This window comes from Zalophus californianus, chromosome 1 (genome assembly GCF_009762305.2).
Source record: "Zalophus californianus isolate mZalCal1 chromosome 1, mZalCal1.pri.v2, whole genome shotgun sequence".
NCBI lineage: Eukaryota > Metazoa > Chordata > Mammalia > Carnivora > Otariidae > Zalophus > Zalophus californianus.
The window spans coordinates 197,452,200-197,473,243 of NC_045595.1; the positions used below are offsets into that span (position 1 = coordinate 197,452,200).

The window sequence follows — 21,044 nt, forward strand, 5'->3', positions numbered from 1 at the left end:
AAAGGTTAGCATGCATCAGAGTCACCTGGACAGCTTGCTGAAAGACAGATCGCTGATCCCACCCTGGTGTTGCTGGTTCAGAAGGTCAGGGGTGGGACCAGAGAATGTGCATTTCTAACAAGTTCACCGGGGATGCTGAGGCTGCTGGCCCAAGGACTGTTCTAACTGAAGAATTCGGTTAGAGAGGATAGCAATAGTGTATTAGAAAGTTATTTCCTTCCTTTTTACCAGAATTACAGAGAAACTGAGAGCTCTAGGGTGACCACAGAATTTATATAAAATCCTGGGAGAAGAAAACAGAGATGAGCTAACGTTCACTGATTATTTAGACTTGTGGCTTAGACCATTTCCACCTAAGTTTGTTGTAAAGACAGGCATTTGTAATTCCTTATACTTAAAAATCTCCTTCAGGAGACACAAATGCATGAGATTTGATTCATACCCTCAAAGAGCTTATACTTAGGATGGGGCTATTAGTTGATATGTACACATCAAAGCAATAGTAGACACACGTGATATATAAAATCTACGATCAGAGGGCGGGTGCTTTGTGTTAATCAAAGATTTAAAAAGGGAGAGGACATGAGAGTTGGGGTTTTGAAGGAGGAATAGGATCTCAACAGGCCAAGACTGGGCATGGGTGCCGCAGACAGATGGAACAGGATCAATAAATGTATCCGGGGCCGTAGGTATACTATCAGCTTTACCGGAACGAAAGGAGTTAGTAGTATCTGCTTTGGCTGTCCATGGTTATTTTGAGGACCAAATGAGTCTTTAAGAGAGCCAAAGGCAACCAAGTACAGAAGGTAAACATACAAAAAAGACCCAAAAATCTTTTTCTTTCTTCTTCTGTTCCTTCTTCTAGGTACATCTGAGGGGCGACCCATGAACTGTGCTCGCACAGTCGTGAACACGACTCCTGCCCTGGCTTGGGAGACAGCCTAATGATGTGTATGATTTGAAGGGCTTCAGCCGCTGACATTCACAGAGCTAAAACCTTTCTGTCGGATCCCTCACAAATGATTAAGCCCTGGCTGCAGATTATTACCTTATGCTTTCTGAGAAATCTGTGCTTGTTCTGCGTGGAAAAAATCTAATGGCAATCATATACGAGAAGGGATGGCAGTTGTCATTTTTCGTATGTTGGTATATGATTTCTAAGCAAACAGAGAGTACAAGTGTGACAAAAAGATCCTGCAAAATGAACAATGCAGCTGATTTTTATGTCCTTTATAAACGCCCCAACACTGACTTAAGTATTCAAGGGTGTTGAGTCTTTGAGCTTTGGAACCATCTTTACTGAGTCGTATCTGCTAAAAGGGGGCCATTTTTTTTAAAAGATTTTATTTATTTATTTGAGAGAGAGAATGAGAGAGAGAGAGAGAGAGCATGAGAGGGGGGAGGGTCAGAGGGAGAAGCAGACTCCCCGCTGAGCAGGGAGCCCGATGCGGGACTCGATCCCGGGACTCCAGGATCATGACCTGAGCCGAAGGCAGTCGCTTAACCAACTGAGCCACCCAGGCGCCCTAAAAGGGGGCCATTTTCAAAGAAAAGTTGTGGAAGGGGCACCTGGGTGGTTCAGTTGGTTAAAGAATCTGCCTTTGGCTCAGGTCATGATCCCGGGGTCCTGGGATTGAGTCCCATGTGGGGCTCCCTGCTCAGTGGGGAGTCTGCTTCTCCCTCTCCCTCTTCCTGATGCTCCCCCTGCTTGTGCTCTCTCTTTCTGTCAGATTAATAAATAAATAAATAAAATCTTTTTTTTTTTTTTTAAAGCTGAATAAATAGCTCTCTGCACCCAGTTTTGTTTAGCTTGGCCTTAGCAGGGACACAGAACAAATACCAGTGGATACAGAGACATCAGAGTGGAGTCGGTCTTCAGTCTTACTGACCAGATGTATGATGCGGCACATCCTGGTTGCTCTGAGCCTATAAAACGATGCAGTTGAGCCAGCTGAAAGCTAAGGTTCCCTTCTCTAATAATTTTCAGTGAGTGATGGTGCAAGTAAGGAATGGCTGTCAGATGCTTCTACCCAATACCAAGAGACATGGCAATCAACATCTCTCAGCTTAATGAGTGCAGCCTCCTTCCCAACTCCATTTCCCCAAAGTCTCCCCAGGCAGATTCTAAGTAGGAAAGATTGTGCCCCATACCTGCAATATATCTGAGCACAGAATCTGGAAAATGGTAGGTGTTTAATAAATACTCATTAAGATCCAACATCTTTGATTAATTCTTGCATCCCTTTGCTAGTCACGATAGCAAATATATATGTGTCCTTTTCTTTTATGGTCGTAAAAAACACATAAACATAAACCTTACTATTTTAACCATTTTTAAGTGTACAGCTCATTGGCTTTAAACACATTCACAATGCTGTGAAACCATCACCACCATCTTTTTCCAGAACTTATTTTTATCTCCCCAAACTGAAACTCTGTGCCATTAAACCCGAACTCCCCATTCCCTCAGGACCTGACAACTATTATTCTACTTTCAGTCTCTCTGAATTTATTACTCTAGATGCCTCTAGTCAACCTCTAGTTATAAGTGAAATAAAAAAAATAGGGGATGCTTCATAAATTTGCATCTCATACTTGGGTAGGGGCCAATTTAATCTTTTCTGTATTGTTCCAATTTTAGGAGATGTGCTGAAGTGCGCACCACAGATACACCTCTGAAACCTTCTGGTACTGCTTATAAATTCTTTGAGCAGTGACTGAGAACTAAGGTGTTTGTTAGTGATATCTGAGTGGCAATGATAATGGTAGTTTCCTTTTTATTTGATAAAATCTGTTTGATAAGAGAGAACTATAACAATTTAAAAATTGTAACTATTAACTATAACAACAAAGTTTCATATATGAAAATTTTAGAAAACCACTTACTGGAATTATTGGAACTTACAGCAAGAAGCATGTGTTATTAGGTCATAGTCTTTAGGTAAAGAAAACAGTTTTAATGTAATACAGAAAGGTCACATTATGAATGATTAATGCTTTCACATCCAGTTACATACATAATACTTTTCTTATGGTGCGCATCATATCAAAAAGAGCATGTTTGGCAACTTTCCTTTCTATCACATATACTGACTAGCACTTGAGAGTAAACCCATTTTAATTCTTTCAAGTCTTAGTAATCAACAAGACGAAGGTAGGCTTTTGCGAGAAGAGTGACTAATTCAGAATTCTGAACAGCAATCTTTCTTTCGACCTCCCCCAACCCTTGCCCCAAACCCAGAAAGTGAAATTTGGTTTGCTTCTAGAGTTTCCTAAATAAAAACAATATGAAATGCTAATAAGTACAATCATTTTAATAAGATATGTTCCCTCCTGTACTCCCAGCCCTCCACTGCTCATGCCCCAGGAAGTTCCTTCATAACTTGGCAAAGCTTCAGAAGCACTCATTCTTGCCCCAGAGTTACTGCGTCACTATTACAGCCTCGGAAAGAGAGGAGGTGAAAAGTTTGCCAAGTTCCAGCCGGCTCAGGCTATTGCTTCTGAGAGGCATGAAACTTCAGCTGCCCCTTCTTCCTTCTCTAAGATAACAATATCTATGATCTCTGTGTGTCTTAGGACCAGGTTTACCAAGTTCAATGTGAAAGAGGAAGCTGAACACATGGTTTTTCTCTCTGCTCTCAGGAGATGGGCAGGCTCATCTAAGTACCACCCAAACCAAGAGCAAAGACAGAGGCGTGCACGAGCCAATACAAGGGGTCACCATTTACTGTTTCAAAGACACAGGAAGATTTAACTCATGTTTTAATAAGCATATGTAAATGAGTAATATTTATAAAAAATTAAACACATCAAATAGGCTATTTTAAACCCACTGTCTTATGTCAATACATCTATGAACAATAGTTGAAATTAAGTAACACCCCGGCCTTGGCCCTTTGACCACCTGTTTCTGACTCAAAGTCCAAAAGTCTCTCTCTGAATGGTGTTTTGATTTATAGCCAGTCAACATTCCTTTGTACAACTGCCTCATAATTTGAAATGGGTTAGTGGATTGCTCTCTTGTTGTCAATCGGGTATGTACCCTACTGTCTACGACTTACTTTCTCAAGCGGCCCATCGTATATATGACAGGAGAACAGTTCACAGAAAGTAATGGGGTTCACTAAGGGAATACACTGCAAAATTTGTTTCTGAGTTAAACAGCAAGAGGCAAATTAACATTCCTCCATACTCTGTCTCACATACAAACATTCATCTCATTGCCAGTTAGTCTTTGTGGAAATATATTTCAAAAGTAATTTCAATTTCAATGCATCTCTTTATTCAGGCTGGCAGATCTACTACACTTTTTCCCTCCTCTTTCAAAATATGAACCTTGAAGGCAGCTGCTTGTGAAAGGTAAAATAACCAGCTCGTCTTCCAGTCTAAAATCACTAGCTTTTCCCAAGACTCTACCAAAAAAAAAAAAAAAAAAAAAAATCAGGACATACCTGCTGTAGGGTTCTACGCCAGGAAGTAGTCTAGCAGCCACTGCTGTGGTCAGGCCTCACTTTTCAATCATTTTTAGTTACTAAAGGTTTCTTTTTGGATTTTGATTCAAATTACAGGGCCATACATAAGAGCTGGTGGGTTAAGAAAGGACTTGAGACCCATACTGGATCGTCATGGGAATCGGCAGAGCTTGGTGTGGGAGACCAAGTTCACCCACTTGGTTGAGGTGTCCACACACAAAGACAAATAAGAGAAATGGCATGAGAACAGATAAAAACTACTGATATGTCACAGTCATCATGATTTAAGGAAAAGCAAAATTTGGAGTAAAAGGTGACAGCTGGCTAAATTAATTTTCCTTACCCTCCAAAATGAGGTCAAAATGGAATCATTTCATAAAAATGAAATACCCTATGATCCAGCAATTTCACTTCTGGGTATTTATCCAAAGAAAATGAGAACACTCCTAAGTTCACTGCAGCCTCACTTATAATGACCAAGACATGTAAACAACCCACGTGTGAATGGGTGAATGGATACAGAAGATGTGGTATGCACGCGTGCACACACATGTACACATTCATTACATACAATGGAAAATGATTTAGCTGTAAAAAAGAATGAAATCTTCCCATTTGTGGTAACACAGATGGACCTTGATAGCATTACCCTAAATAAGTCAATCAGAGAAAGACAAATACCATATGGTCTCACTTATAGGTGGAATCTAAAAAACCCCATACTCATAGATACAGAGAAGAGACTGGTGGTTGCCCGCAGCAGGGGTTGGGAGATGGGCTAAATGGGTAACAGGGGACAAAAGGTATAAACCTCTAGCTAGAAAATAAGTCATGGTGACATATAGCGTGCTCACTATAATTAAAACGCCTGTACTGCATATTTAGAAGCTTCTAAGAGAGCGGATCTTAAAAGTTCTCATGACAAGGAAAAAAAAATCTCTTTTTGTAACTCTGGGGACAGTTGTTAACTAGACTTATTATGGTGATCATTTTGCAACATATACAGCTATTGAATCATTATGTTGTTCACAAAAAATAAATTAAACAAATAAGCGAAACGAATGGGTCCGTTCTGGAAGAGCAACTCTCTTGCTAAGAGGGGGACAAAGATAATACATTTAGAGGTAGGCAAATAAACATTGGTCATACCTGTAATTCAGGTGACTACACTGGGGAACATGAAAAGAAGCCTGGAGACTATCCTAAAACTAAAGAAGGACCATGTCTTTGGTAATTAATGAAACAAATGTTCTTGTTTCCAAATACTTAAATCAGCTATAAAATAATAAATGGACATACATTTAAAAGCCATTCCTTATGCAAAATGAAAAGCATGAGTCCAATAAGTTGACACCTGTCTCTCACTTTCTCTTATGATTGATTTTCTCCTTGATGTTCTTCCTTGACTAACAATTATACATAAGGATACTTAGAATTCTCAGTAGAAATGAAGGTTCCATTTTGTTCTTTGGCAAATGCTATAAATATTCTATTTTAAACTTAGACTACTTTGGATTCATTAAATCCCCAAATCAGTAGGTTTGTTAGGGGCAGAGAATGGAAACACTGTCTTTGAAATAAGCATGCTGAATTTTCCCCGAAGAGTAGAACATTTTATCAAGAGGCCATAGTAAAATTGTAATAATAAATTATAAGCATTCTTTCACGAGCACAAATCCCTTGATCTCCTGCCACATATTTCACTCCTACCCCATTCACTGTGGATTTATTCAGTCAGAGATCCTTCCAACATCTGGTTTATAATAATGCGTGTTTTTACTAATTTTGAATGCTAAAAGAAAAAAAGCCCAGGGTATGAAACAATGATGCCTTCCTTCCCCTTTGCTTCCTACTGCCTTTCTCATAAATTGGTCATTATAGCATTCTGTGAGATAACCATCTTGGAATTGTGAGCGCCAATATTTTTAGCCTTGAGGTAGCTGCAAAATGAAACACTTTGATAAATAACCTCAGTGCTGATAGAAAGGGGAGAAAAGAATTCTTTTAGCAAAGATTTAAAGAAGATTACAAAGGGCATAAAACCCCAATCGTTTTTGAAATAGCAATGTGACAAAGCAAAGGGTGAGCTGAACGGCAGGGACGAAGGGATTCTGCTTTTTGGGAGGGTTAAAAGACAATTAAAACAGTATGTGGACACAGAAGAGGATGCATATTTCCTGAAAATACTTACTCTATCATTTGCTGAATAAAAAGGAAAGTCCTAAACAGCTATTTTAAATGAATAAGGGGACTTTCCCCCCCTCTATAAACAATGCCTTAAGCCTTTTCTTGCAAGGAAACTTCATAATTTGCGTGGAGGTAACTTTTGTTTTTTAAAAAATGGAAAACATGAAGTAATATATGGCTGTGCCTGGGAATTTGCACATAATAATTCTAACAGAACTGAAGAATTATTATAAAATAATAAAAAACCAAGCTTTCATAAAATAGAGCGGTTTTGATAATTCATACTTACTGGTGAAGCAATCAAATAAATAGTCTCAGACTCTGACAAGACAGTGAAACCAGGCAACATACTTAATAAATCAAGTGTCAAGTATGTAAATTGGGCAGATAACCAAATAGCAGAGGGTCATGGAAATTATATAGGACAATAATGGAAAACGTTATTAGTTACAGTATTAGAACTGTGCTTTATTCTTTTTGCTACCTTTGCCAACTGCACCCATTTTGTTGGCTTGACCAGTCACAGCTGTAGAGAATGCTGTAGCCGAGGAAAGAGATTTGTTTTGTGCAACACTGTTAGGTGCTAAGGAAGGAGCTCAGGGTGGATCCTTAGGGTTACGAAGGAGTCCACCTGATCAGCGTAAGTGAAGGAGCATCTACCTTGCATCCTGGGGATCTGCTTCAACCTTGTCGACAATTACTAATACGCACCAAGTACCAGGTCCTCTGCTGGATCCTAAGGATGCAAAGAAGGCCCAGACCTGTCCTGGAAGAGCTCACAGCATGCAGGGTGGGTGGACATGTCAACTAGTAATTAAGTACCAAGTAAAGTACGGTATTAGAGGCCGATACAAGGTGCTTTAGACACTGAGGTTCAGCAGAAGGAAATTCCACCTGAGAGAGGAGCATGGGTGGCAGAGAAAGCATGAATTCTGGACTCGGGTAGACCCTGGGTCCAATTCTGCTATCATCACTTCACGATCTGTAAGGACAAGTTAGCAACCTCTCTCTAAGGTTTGGTTTCCACACCTGCAAACTGCGGGTGCTATCACTGAATTCACCAGAGTTGTCACTAGCTCACAGGCTGCACTTGTGTGAATCACAAGAAAGCCACGCTTCAAGCGCGACTAGACCCAACCTCCAAGGGCTTGCTTGGCTCTGTGAGTGAGATGCAGAACGTCAGCTGCACTTTTTACTTAAACCACCTGCCACATCTATATGTGGTAGCCCTGGACCTCAAGGATGAATGTTCATAAAGAACTTGGACCGTCAACATCATCAGTAACAGATACTCATTAGTTTGCTACGTGGCTGTCACCACACACCAGCTTGTGTCTCTCGCTCCCTATGCAGATTAGCCAAGGTTTTATAGGAACGTGGGTCTTTCAGTTGGGTATTGAAGGATATGCCACTTTTTTAAGCAAGGAAGAACGATTTACATGTCTTGTGACTGGCAAGAAATCATGGCTGAAGGAGAGGAAGGTGTCATGGAGAAATACTGGCCAAGGGAGAGGTCCCATACTTGAGACTGCAATAGGAATCAACTTCAAGAGGGATGCAGTCATTGCTTCTTTATATACACTGACTAGAGTGTGGGAAATGTGTGGGATATTCTCATAGTCTGGGATATGGGACTGGGATTTAGCAGACAGGCTTTTTTTTTTTTTTTTTTTGGTAGACCTAGGGATTTGGGATTTACTGGAGTCAACAGTGAAGTAGCACAGACAGATGGGATTCCTCAGGAAAGCACAGTGGTGAACGAGGCCAGCACCGAATTCCCTGGCATGATGAATTCTACTGTCTGGTCAGCTACCCTTTACTGTTCTCACCAATTTCACACCAATTCCCCTTTTTGCCCTTCCTTCTTTCTACTGTGGCTAGCTTCTTCCTCATTTTTGTTCAAAACAGAGAATTCTATGCTAATGGGAGTAAAAATTTTCTGAAGCAGATACAGCTATGTCACTAAAGATACCAGCAGTCCCTGAGACTAGAAAAATCCGTCATCTCCTGAGCACCTGCTACCCTAACCTAATACAACTACTGTATTTTCCTATAGGTGTTTTATTGCATTAAACATGTCCGAATTGCCTGCATTTATAAGCACAAACTTTTATATAAAAGGCATGCATTTGTAGGTACTTCCAGATCTTGCTGTTTTGCCAGTGGACCGGAACTTCAGTATCCTCCTTATTTGCGCAGAACTGACTCTAAATCTAAAGTTTGATTATATAAAAAGGCAAGTCAGTCTACTGACAAAGACTATCTGAAACTATTAGAAAGAGTACAAAATGTAAACTGGAAGAAATCTGTGAAGATCCTATTCAGAAAGGAATTTAAAACAAAATAAAACAAAAGAACAACCCCAACAACTTCTATTACAGAAAATTTCAAACTTTTACAAAAATAAAGAGAATATTACAGGGAACTCCCACTTTGCTTAAACAAATTAGCACCCATGGCCAACCTTATTTCAACTATAGTCCTCCTTTATTTTTATTTTTTTAAAGATTTTATTTATTTATTGGACAGAGAGAGACACAGAGAGAGAGGGAACACAAGCAGGGGAAGTGGGAGAGGGAGAGGCAGGCTTCCTGCAGAGGAGGGTCCCCGATGCGGGGCTCGATCCCAGGACCCTGGGATCATGACCTGAGCCGAAGGCAGACGCTTAATGACTGAGCCACCCAGGCGCCCGTACAGTCCTCCTTTAAAAGTGAGTGATTTTGGGGCACCTGGGTAGCTCAGTTGGTGAAGTGTCTGCCTTCTGCTCAGGTCATCATGCCAGGGTCCTGGGACAGAGTCCTGCACTGGGGCGGGGGGGGGGGGGTCCCTGCTCAGCGGGGAGTCTGCTTTTCCCTCTGCCGCTTGTGCTTTCTCTCCCTCTCTCTCAAATAAGTAAAAAAAAAAAAAAAAAAAAAAAAAAAATCTTTTAAAAAAAGAAATAAATAAAAGTGAGTTATTTTTAAATGTTCCTGCAAATGAAGAACAATGTAAGATACCTAAGCTCAATCCAGAAAAGGCGTTCTCCCCAGGGTCCTCTGTTCTATATATAGCTCTGATACTGGGAGCTCTAACGGCAGGTAAATAAGTCTGTTCATTAGGCCGACTTCTCTTTCTATAGGAAACAGCCATTTAAAAATGGAGGCAAGGAAGATTTTAAAAAAGATCATCTTTCAGGATTTGATATCTAGTACATTTAGAATGACAAAAATGAAAAAAAAAATAACATGCTCTTATCCAAGTTCATAGTTGAGGTTTTCTTTTTCTGTAAGAAAAACATTTCCATGATTCTAATTTATCTGAATATTCTTCTGGTCACTGAGATCTGAAGTTCACTGTATTGTCCTATTTTGGGCATTTTGTTAACACCCAAGATATCTGAATCGCCATCTGTTCTGTGGAAGTGTGACTTATTAGTGGCCACTGTCTTCAGCACTTATTTTGCTAAATAAAAAGCTCTGATAATTTAGTGAGAAAGAGTCAATCATAATTGGTCATTAACTTTCTAGTGCTTTGCAACGGCTTATTTCTCTATAGCCTGGTATTACTAACACTATCTCAGTTGAAGACACATAGGAAAATAACCTTGTTAAGACAGGTATCAGGCAAAAATACATTCATCTAGAAGACCTGAGCTCCAGGTTGTTAAGAGTGATGATTTTTGTTCTTTCTTAGACTGAATGGAGAATTTTCTTCTACTTATTTGAAATACAGTATTTTAAAGGTTCCTCACAGATTTCTACCCCCAAATATAGGTAACAAGAATATTCATTTCTTACAGAAATGTAATTGAACAAAAGATTAATTGGCAAGCCTGTCTTCAGTCCACGGTATAGATGAAACACTCTCCTGATGATCCTCTTAAGATCTTGCTCAATGCTGAATTCCTTCTGAACAGAAGTTTAGATAACATTATTATGAAATTTCTTTTTCAAGCCTGTAGCCTGAAGTATACTTGATTCCGTGTGTTAATACACATTAGGAGCACACCATCATCACCTGATACATGCCAAATACTTGACAGCAACACAAACAAATTTATAGGGCAGTACTGAATTAGAAAAGACAGAGTACATGGCATTGGCACGAGATGTAAAAAGCAAGCCAAGGGGTGTTTCAGGCACTTCAAAAGAGGAATTCCTGTCAGGGGTGTATGCATCTACAACATCCAGGGTGTTCTGCTTTCAGATAACCTGCATCCATTTCCAACTCAATTAATGAAGGGCAGGTTTGTTATGGAGAGGGACAGATTGCTTATTTCCTGACAGCTTACATACCGAACCTCCGGGATACGACATACCGAACCTCCAGGATATGTACGTTTCTTTTATGATGAAAGATTCACTCACGTAACTGCTGCCTATGTGCTTTTATGAAGTAAAGTTAAACAAATATGGGCATTTGGGGGGTTTGTGGAGACTTACATTATGGGATGCTCTGCTCCCTTTCCAAGAAAAACAAAAGCGGGGGAACTTGTTTATATGAACTATGAAACGTGGCATGAGAAGTCGGGACATAAAAGATAGCATGCAATGTCAATTTCCTGGTTTTGAGAACTATTATAGTTATGTAAGGTGTTACTATTGAGGAAGGGGGGTGATGTGTATACTGGACTTCTCTGTACTGTTTTTCCATGAGTGTTTGATTATTTCAAAATAAAAGCTTAATGAAAGAGTCGGGGAGGCCACATATTTCATGACATTTAAACAACAACATGGCTCAGAGAATACTCATGGCTATTAGGAGGGGGGCACCAGAGAAAGGCACGTCACTGAAAGTAACAGTAACTTCGAAGTCAGACGACAGACAGTTTTGTGCTTTTGCTCTGCTACTTAGGAGATGGGTGCCACAGGCAAGTACGTTCCTTAAATTCTAAGCCTGAGCTCCTTCATCTATAAAAGGAGGATACCATCCCACTCATGAGGTGATGATGACTTCCATCCCCCAAGAGTTTCACTGTAAAAGGGAATGTGCTCTTTCTCCTCCCACAGATCAGAACGCTGGTGATTCCTGCTGCAGACAAACTCTCAGGTGGCTGATTTTTTTCTCCAACAGGAAAAGAATATGTTTAGATGCTTGTCATCAAGAGAAGAGCTTACTCACCAACTTCATCCTGAATCTCCTCGGCCACTGCAGGCACATTGTAGAGCAGGGAGAGGGACTGGTTCATGCGCTCGTAAATCACACGGAGATGCGTCATCACCTGCCATAAAGGGCGACAGCTCCAGGTAAGTCATCTTTGCAGCAGGGGAAAGCTGTTTTCCTTACCGAGCACCACAGACAGATACAGACTTCCAAAATAAAATAGACAAAATGTTGCTGGAACGTGTGACCTGAAAGGTCATCATTTTCTTGTTCTCCCATTCTCTATTCTCGAACTTTAGAGCTGCTTTAAACTTCCCATTGTATTGTATGCTTGCAGCCATAATTACAAAGCCAACTGAAAAGAGCATTTCTGATTCCTAATATTTAGGCTCCCTAAATAGCCCCTAATGCTCTAAATATTTCAGTTTGACTGGAAATTTCTTCCATTCTATCTATCCATCCATCCATCCACCTATCTATGTTTTTATTTAAAATTCTCCTATTTAAGAAAATGTAAAATTTCAGATTGCCAGAGGTAGATCTCATTTGTCAACCTTTGGGGATGGAAATAAAACACATGATTACAGGGCTTCATTTAGGCTCACATTATATCCAAGCACTGGGGTAGCAGAGGAGTTTATGATCACCTGTCACAAGTTAGTTGAACCAATTTTAGAGGTTCTGGCTGACACAACTTTTGTCTTCTTCACTTCAATCATCAGAGTTTTGAAGGGTTCCTAAACAACTGGCAGCAGTACACACTTAAGATGTTTATATTTCTCATTATTTTCATAAATCAGAAAATGTCAAACCATATGTTGGTTGAAGACAAGCCTTTGGAATTTACCAGGTATTAAAAAACTCTTGCTATAAAGGTAAAGTGCCCACATCCCCAGTATGCTGGGAATACCTACAGATCTACCTCAAAGGGCAAGCCCACTAGACTGTCCAGACTGTGTATGATGACCACATTCTGTGTTTACCTGGGACCGGATCTGAGCGGCTTTCTTTGGATCCACCATGCGTACGTGCTCAAAATGCTTTAGGGTGTGCTGCCTGTCTTTCTGTTCAGCACGAACATACTTCTTTAGCATGTTGAACACATGACGAGGCTGTTGCGGAAACAAACAAACAAAAAAACCTTTCAGTTTTGTGCAAAGTTTTGTCCCAGGGGCTATGTATCAGAGGTATCAGAGGTCCCACTAACTCATTCCATAACGTGGAAGGACTGTGAGTCATCTTTTTGCAATTCTCCCATTGCTTTCTGAATGGGTAATTACTTAGTTGATTGGCCACTTTTCATTTTGACAAGAGCATTTAGCATTTGACATACGACTGTCCCTAAGCAACATTTTCTTTTTCAACGGCAGTATTCTGCTACAGAGAGGTGATTTTGGATCTGTCATATTCAAGTTCGGTCCTTCCCCTTTTCCCACCCAAACACATAGGAGCAGATACAAGACTGCATTTCTACACGCATACTCTTCATGGATATCTCAATGGTAATGCTGCACAAATAATCCCACCACCCGTGAGCATATAAAAATATAATAATCAAAATGAGAAAAGTAATAGACAACTTAACCATCACTCATTTTTAGGCCAAGGGATAAATGCTAAGCTTTAAGACACAGTACACTTTCCTAGGAGCAAGGCCAATGTGAAACTGTAGTTATTTTACTTTGAAATTTAATTAAATTCTTTCTATGCCATCAGATTCTAATTCAGCAACAATTATGTTTCTTTAGTGCTTCTCTTTTTTTTCTAATTGGTTCTATTTCATTTTTATTCTAGTCTTTCTTGAAAACATTCATCCTAATAAAAAAGGACAAAAGCTCCTTTGTCTCAAATGTTTCTATTGGTATATGTATTCTACTATGTGATTTTGTAAAACAATTTCCAAAAGCACACATTTTTTCGTCATTAAAACAAGCAAACAAAACCCTATGAAAGTTCATGTCAGGAATAGAATTTTGGCCATTTGGGCAAACCCAGTTATTATTAACTAGGTCATGGGCACCTTGAAAGCCAGTTGGAAGGTGAGGAACTTATTTCCAGAGATGGTATGTTGGGGGTACGGTGAAAGCTGTAGTATTTTATGGGATGTCCCTCCCTTTCTCCTTTGGTTAACTTAGGGGTCACCTCCCTGACATCCCAGGTAGAAGAGGTATCCTTTTTTTTGGTGCTCCCATGAAAAGCTATGTATATCCCCATTATTGGTCTGAACACAATCTATTAAATTATTTACGTTTCTGACTGCTTTCTTCAACTGTGAGACCCTTAAGGGCCAGATTTGGTCTTTATCAGGAATCATGGTACCCAGTGCCTGCCTCATAGAGGGTGACTTGCTTAATTTATGCTTTCCACAGGTCACATTCCTATACTTAAGAAAGCAAATATCCACAGATAAAAGAAAATAAAGCTGTGCTCATGGCTTTATTCCTTTCACCCTACAAGAAATGTGCTTCCCCATAATTCCAAAAAAGGCAGATATCATGGCTGGAAACCTAGCTTTTGGCAACACATCATTATAATTCTCATTTGTACTCTGATATCTAGTTGAACCTACAAATCAGAGAATGATCTTTTAAATCCTAAGAAAAGTAGTAAAAGAGATAACAGTTGACAAGCTACATCAATTATATCTATTTATTTAAAAGACGACTGGTTTAAAGGCAGGCTATTATTGAAAAGTAATGAATATCTTACATGCAGGATTGTGCAGTCAGGAAATTACATACCCCTGATCCTTGCTTGTTATTCGACACCGAGGCCTATAAAATTCTCCTTCTAGTGCTATTACAATGATACCTCCAAGGTCGGAGGTATCTAGTCATGACGTCCGTGCTCCTGACTGGCTTTATGTGCTTCCTTAGTTGCCCTATTTCACTTTTTTCCCTTGAAAAGGCTTCACTGTTTTGAGGAAAACAAATTTTTTTCTTTAAAGAGTTCACATAAGCAAAAACACTTCAATTCAACGTAAGGATTGCTTTCATCCTGTCTGTCTATCTGCGGCCAGTCACCTATGAACGTTCCTCTAAGGCATTCCGTCCTGAAATGATGGTTATGGCTGGTGGAGTGTGTGAGCCAGAATGTAAAGGCTCCACACTGGCCTTGGCATTACTGCATTAAATCTAAATCTCAAATTAGAGAATGGGGAGGTAATTTCTGATAACTAACATCTGGGTCTCCCCTTTTTTCTTCCACTATCACCAAAAACAGCATACATTCCCACTTGCAAATTACTACTGTTAACATCAATTTTATTTATTTATTTATTTATTTTTAGATTTTTCTTTATTTGACAGAGAGAGAGAGAGAGAGAGAGAGAGAGCACAAGCTGGGGGTGAGGCAGGCAGAGGGAGAAGCAGGCTCCCGGCTGAGCAGGGAGCCCAAAGTGGGGCTCGATCCCAGGACCCTGGGATCATGACCTGAGCCGAAGGCAGAGGCTTAACTGACTGAGCCACCCAGGTGCCCTGTTAACATCAATTTTAAAATGAATATGACAGTCCCCAAATTATCTAGGCCTCAATTTTCTTTTCTGTGCAATTCAGATAATAATATTTTTCATATAGAGCACACTGAGTATTGGAAATGTTCTGATGGGGCACCTGGGTGGCTCAGTCAGTTGAGTGACTTCAGCTCAGGTCATGATCTCAGGGTCTGGGATCAAGCTCTGCATAGGGCTCTCTGCTCAGCAGGGAGTCTGTTTCCTCCTCTCCCTCTGCCCTCCAACCACTCCCCCACCCCGCCCCCACCATGCTCTGTCTTTTTCTCTCTCAAATAAATGACTAAAATCTTAAAAAAAAAAAAAAGTTCTATGTTAGCTACTCAGGGCAATGCTCAGTTCACCGCAGGAACACAATACACATTTATTTCTTCCACTCAGTCCTGGCCTCCAATGCCCACCCTTTTCTTTCCTCTAGGCAACAGCAGTTCAACACTTACTGACTGCTTATAGAATGAGACCATGAGTTTTATACATAGAAACTCACCAAATCTTCCCATCAACCCTATGACTGGGGTTTTATCGTAGATAAAACAAAGCACAAAGAAGCTAAGCTTGAGGGCTATGTGGCTAGTTACACAGCTAGTTACAGAGCTAGTCCCTGGGTACAGTGAGAACAGGTAATCCAACTCTGACTCCTAAGCCTGGTCTCTCAATAGCTATGTGATCCTGCCTTTCAAAGAAACTCTAACATGGACCAAGCTAAAGACAATTCCAAAAAGTAACTTACAGAGTTGAAAACAAAGAAATAATTGAGTGGTTAGAAACGAGTCTGTTCTAGGAGTCCTTGCCTGGGCATCTAGTGTTTATAAGCTCAGATAATATTCTTTGGGGACATGACGACACCCGCTCTCTTCACTGTGTAGAAGGCCATCCAGATTTAGCTTATTCACTCTCTCAATTGCTGTCCTTGGTTTCCAGCACTCTACTCTGCTTTAGCTACTGTGTCAGATGTGGGGTGGTGAAATAGCAAGATAGGACTGTCCTTGGTCAATCTGTTTAGGATTACTAGAAAACGAGGAAAGGTACTACAGTTAAAAGTTAGGCTTTTGTGACATGTGTGGATTCTAGCTCTAAATCCACCTTCTCATCTATTAAGACGGATAATGGCGAATGTGGTTCACATGTTTAAAACTGCTTATTTAATACCAATATTTTCTTCATTTCAGAAATATATTCCTAACTTCCCACATCAAATCCCTAGAGCTTGACAATAAAATGGTAGCACGCCAGGATCTCATGATTCCCCAAGCCTCCACATCTCTCTACCAGGGAACAAAGCTCCTGCCAGGAAAATGAGCCCTAAGAGCCCATTGTAAGCTGTGATCTCATCAGTGTTTGTATGAGCTCAGATACACATTGTGTGTGTGTCTAATACAAACATCAGCCTTTTTCTTCCTAATGCCTATGCCTCGGGACATGAGACAATTCAGGAACACATTACCATACCCCTCAATAAGTGAATTACATGGTTCTGCTTGGTTGATTTATTCATGCAAACACATTTCTAAGAATCATGCTTAGAAATGAAAAAAAAAATCAGATTAGCTCTTATGGAGTAGGCAGATAAATCATACCAAATAAAATGGTGGTTATGTCTACATCTCAGCAACAAATACTATCTTTAGGTAACAAAGAAAAACAAGTAATTGTTTTTAGCACTTTTAGCCAGAATACAGAATTACCAAGGCTTAAAACTAGTTATTTCTAGTGCTGTCCTGTATCCACGTACTATAGAATAACAGGGACTCTCATGGCGTTTTATTTCATTATGCTAGGGCAAGGGTAAGTTTCTTAAAATTTTAATTAAAAAACACAGTAATATTCACAAAAGAATAGGAGAAGAAAACATACCTGGGATCTCTATGGAAATGTATTCCCTTAAAGTAAATGTATTACTATTGTCACAATAGTTACAGTTGAGACAAGATCGTTCATGTGATTAGAAAAATGAGCGTAAGAATTCAGGGGCTCAAGCACACTGTTAGTAAGCAGAGTTTAAGAAACATGTTTTTAACCTCAATGCATGTAATTTCAATCATTCTCAAGTCTTTAAAATTTCTGTTAACGAGTAATAACTTTTTTTCCTGCCAAATTTCCCCTATTTTACAATTTAGATAATGTATGTATTCATATTACAACCTGATTATACTGGCATTGGATGGATAATCTTATTATTAAAATTTATAGCACAGAACAGCGAAAATAAAAGGAAAAGATCTGCCCCAGGGGGACTAATTACATCCAGTTCTTTTTTATTATCACTATTGTTTGAGTGTTTAGCCCATAATAACAAATTATCTATTTTGCATCTGATATAACACTTTTCAATTGGCACTAAAATTTCTTCACTATTCACACTGCATTTGGAAAAATCATTTCAAAAAGAATTTCTTAAAGGATTATGGCTGGGCATTACTAAAATGATTAGATTTCTTACTAAAATGGATTAGACTTAACCCTAAAATAGAAGATTTACCTTTTGGAACATTAACTGTTTCTCTTTCTTGGAACACAAGCATAGGTTATCTCTAGCCACTGAACAGTTCCTGGCACAATTTGGTTGCTAAAAGTGTTTGTTAATTAAATGAATGAATAACCTAGAGCTGAATGTGATTTCACAAATAGTTCCAGTAGCAAAATATATCTTTCCTGGTATCTGAGTTGAAAATAAGCATCTCTCCACTAAGATGCATTCCCAACTTTCATGAAACATTGATTTTCCAGCCCCACTTCATCTATCGATCCAGAGTGCTGGATTCCTTTGGGAAGCATATTCAAACTATTATCAATAAGAATTCATTTCATCAATTTCAAAAGATGACATAGCTTGTCTTCTTATAGCTTGGGTTTTGATGTCAGTTTTATATAAATAATTTTGAAGGGAATTTTATGGCCTTTGCCTATGTAATATTTTTTAAAAAATTAATTTACCCTGTTCTCAAATGTATTGCCTTTTCTTTTCTTTTTTTCTTTAATGCAATTTCATATGTTTGGTGTTCCTGGGCTTGGGGTCAGTCACACACATTTAACTGATTCAATGTCAACTGTGTCTGAACGCACAGCTTTTAATTCCACAGTTCACGTGGGAGGTATATTAAAACATGACTAATTGGCCCTATTGCTCCATTTTGTAACTTTAGGCTTGATCTAGAAATCTGGCATCTTATCATAATAGACACCTGTGTCTTAAACCATTTTCTGACAAGAGGGAATTACATGTCATGAGCCTTTAAAGGCTCTCAGTGTAATCCCACCAAGGAGGAAGAAATCTATGTGCTGCCGAAGCGAGCACTCAAGGAGGAAGAAATAAATGAGTCACTTTATGAGGAGCACCTTTAACCTTTCCAGGTCACTAGGGACTTATTCAGAAAGCCTTCTCTGGGAGCAGTAAATTGCATCCCAGTGGTTTCCAACTCTGTGACCAGGGAAGTTAATCACCTATTGAGAAAACGCCAATCTCTCCTGTTTTCCCAAAACAGGTTCAAGGCTGTTATTTTCATAGTTCTACGTCTTGGAGTTCAAGAAATCTTTTTTTTTTTAAATTTTTATTAAAAAAAGGATTGTATTTATTTATTTGAGAGAGAGAGAGAGAGAAAGAAAAAGCAGCGGGGAGCAGCAGAAGCAGAGGGAGAAGCAGACTCCCCGTTGAGCAGGGAGCCTGATGCGGGGCTCAATCCCAGGACCTTGAGATCATAACCCGAGCAAGAAGGCAGACGCTTAACCGAATGAGCCACCCAGGTGCCCTGGATTTCAAGAAATCTTAAGCATATATAAATGCAAAATGTATACAATTTCTGTGCAAGTTTTAAAAAAAAAACAATCTTAAGAGTTAAATCTTCATCTGCTTGACATGGTCTCAGTTAAGTTTATTTTGCCACTTTGGCTCTCAGAATTTCAGCATTTCATAGGTACCCCCACTGTTGTTAAGAAAAACCTGGAGAAAAAAAAGACATTCAGGGAAGCATCCACGGGAACCTCTGGATCACAGCCGTGTTCGTCTTTAGAGCTAGGAGTTGAGCTAAATTTTTAAAGTTCACTGCAAAATTCATCCATATTTCTTTCTTCAGAAGAGCACATACATGGTTTCTGTAGTTAAAAAAGTGTGTAAGAAGGCCAATGACAATCCTGTGCCAAGTTGAACCCTGAAGTCTTGAAGCAACTGAGCAAAGGACAGATTTCTTGCGACTGCCCCCATTCAGTGTGTCTCCATGTTTGATAACATTAGATAGCATTAGAATCACCCCTTCCTGGCACATCCAGGTAACTGCTTTGCCTCTGGCCTTGTGCTATCATAGAACGTGGCGGCCCCCAGGAGAACAGAAAGTCGTCTTTCCAGCCCTTCCCTCCTCCACAGGGAAGCAGATGACTTCCTGATAGGGACTTGGCAACAAAGCCTCCATATATTCTGTCGTAACAACATATTCTAGCTAGTTTTTTCTTAGGGAGGAAGATATCTTACTATTTCACAATCTCATTTCAACCTTCCATTAATCTTTTTTTCTAATATGGCTAACAAAAGCTAGAACAATCCCAATTGTGAAAGAGGACAATTAACCCCAATTTGCAAATGAAGGAGGAAGAATCCTTTTCACTAAGCCATGTATTCCAAGTGATAGGTTATATAGATGGCAAACCTGGGAATTAAAGACAGGTGCTGAAATCTATAAAATATAGATAATAAGAATGGTTTTAATTCTGTCATTCATAATTAGTGACCTCTTGTTAAATCTGGTGGTTTTTTTTCAGGATATTCTGCTAGTTCTCAGACATAACTGATTTGGGGTACTGTGACATAATAAGGAATGTATATTTAGTATCTTTCTCTAGTCCTTGACACAGAGCTCCTGAAACTTGTAATTTCCTGAGTGACAAGGGCACCTTTTGTCAGAATATTCAGTCTTAATCCCTGGTTCCTGCCACAAAAGCCTCTAAAGACCCTTGAAGTGATGAAGCGTTGTCTCTGGTACGCTAACCCAGTGACTCTTGGAGGATGGTGGCTGGTTGCTAGAGGGAGGAAGCCTGTGATTAGAGGTCTGAAACTTTCGGCCCCACCCTCTGTCCTTCAGGCGGGAAGAGGGACTGGAAATTGAGTGTAGTCACCAGTGGCCAGGGAATTAGTCAGTCTTGCCTACCTAATGGAGCCTCCATAAAAAACCCCTCACAATGGGGTTCAGACAGCTTCCCAGTTGGTGAGGACAATGGGGTACCAGGAGAGCAGCAGGCACAGAGGGAATGCAAGCTCCTTCCCCCCATACCTAGCCCCACGTATGGCTTCCATCTGGTCATTCCTGAGTTACACCCCTTATAATAAGTTGCTAACAATAAGTAAAGCACTGATCTGTGTTCCGTGAGCTGTTCTAGTAAATTATCAAACCTAAGGACGGGGTCATGGGAACCCCTGATTCATGGCTGGTTGGTCAGAAGGAAAAATGTGTGTTGAAAAAATCTGACGTTTGGGATTGGCGTCTGAAATACGGGACAGTCTGATGGGACTGAGCTGAGCCCTTAACCTATGGGGCCTATGCTTACGATGGGTTGTTAGTGTCAGAATTACTTAATGTGAGTGGAAAAAAAACTCATACATTTGGTGTCAGAATGTTGAGAGCAGAGTTACACAGACCACAGCTATAAATCAGTGAAGACAGCATACAGGACTGGAATTCAGGACCTGACCCAAAGCCCAGGATCAACACTTTTGGGCCAACTCTAGCATACACTGGATAGAGAGCTTAGACCAACCGAGCTGAGAGCACACAAGGGCCAGAAATTCCCTGGACTTGCAGGGCAGGTCT

General features: G+C 39.9%; 1 protein-coding gene and 1 non-coding gene across 8 annotated transcripts in view; both read right to left on the reverse strand.

The window, feature by feature from the left end:
* LOC113916785 (amyloid beta precursor protein) overlaps positions 1-21,044 on the reverse strand; it is a 263,295-nt gene that overhangs the window by 50,759 nt on the left and 191,492 nt on the right. For all 7 annotated transcript variants that reach the window (XM_027583754.2, XM_027583756.2, XM_027583755.2 and 4 more), the window contains 2 exons: positions 12,725-12,853; positions 11,760-11,859 (listed from right to left, as the gene is read on the reverse strand). In XM_027583754.2, the coding sequence (XP_027439555.1) occupies positions 11,760-11,859; positions 12,725-12,853 (229 nt within the window). The remainder of the gene's footprint in view (positions 1-11,759; positions 11,860-12,724; positions 12,854-21,044) is intronic.
* LOC113919058 lies at positions 2,559-2,662 on the reverse strand. Its single transcript, XR_003518797.1, has one exon. It is a non-coding gene; the product is annotated as a U6 spliceosomal RNA (small nuclear RNA).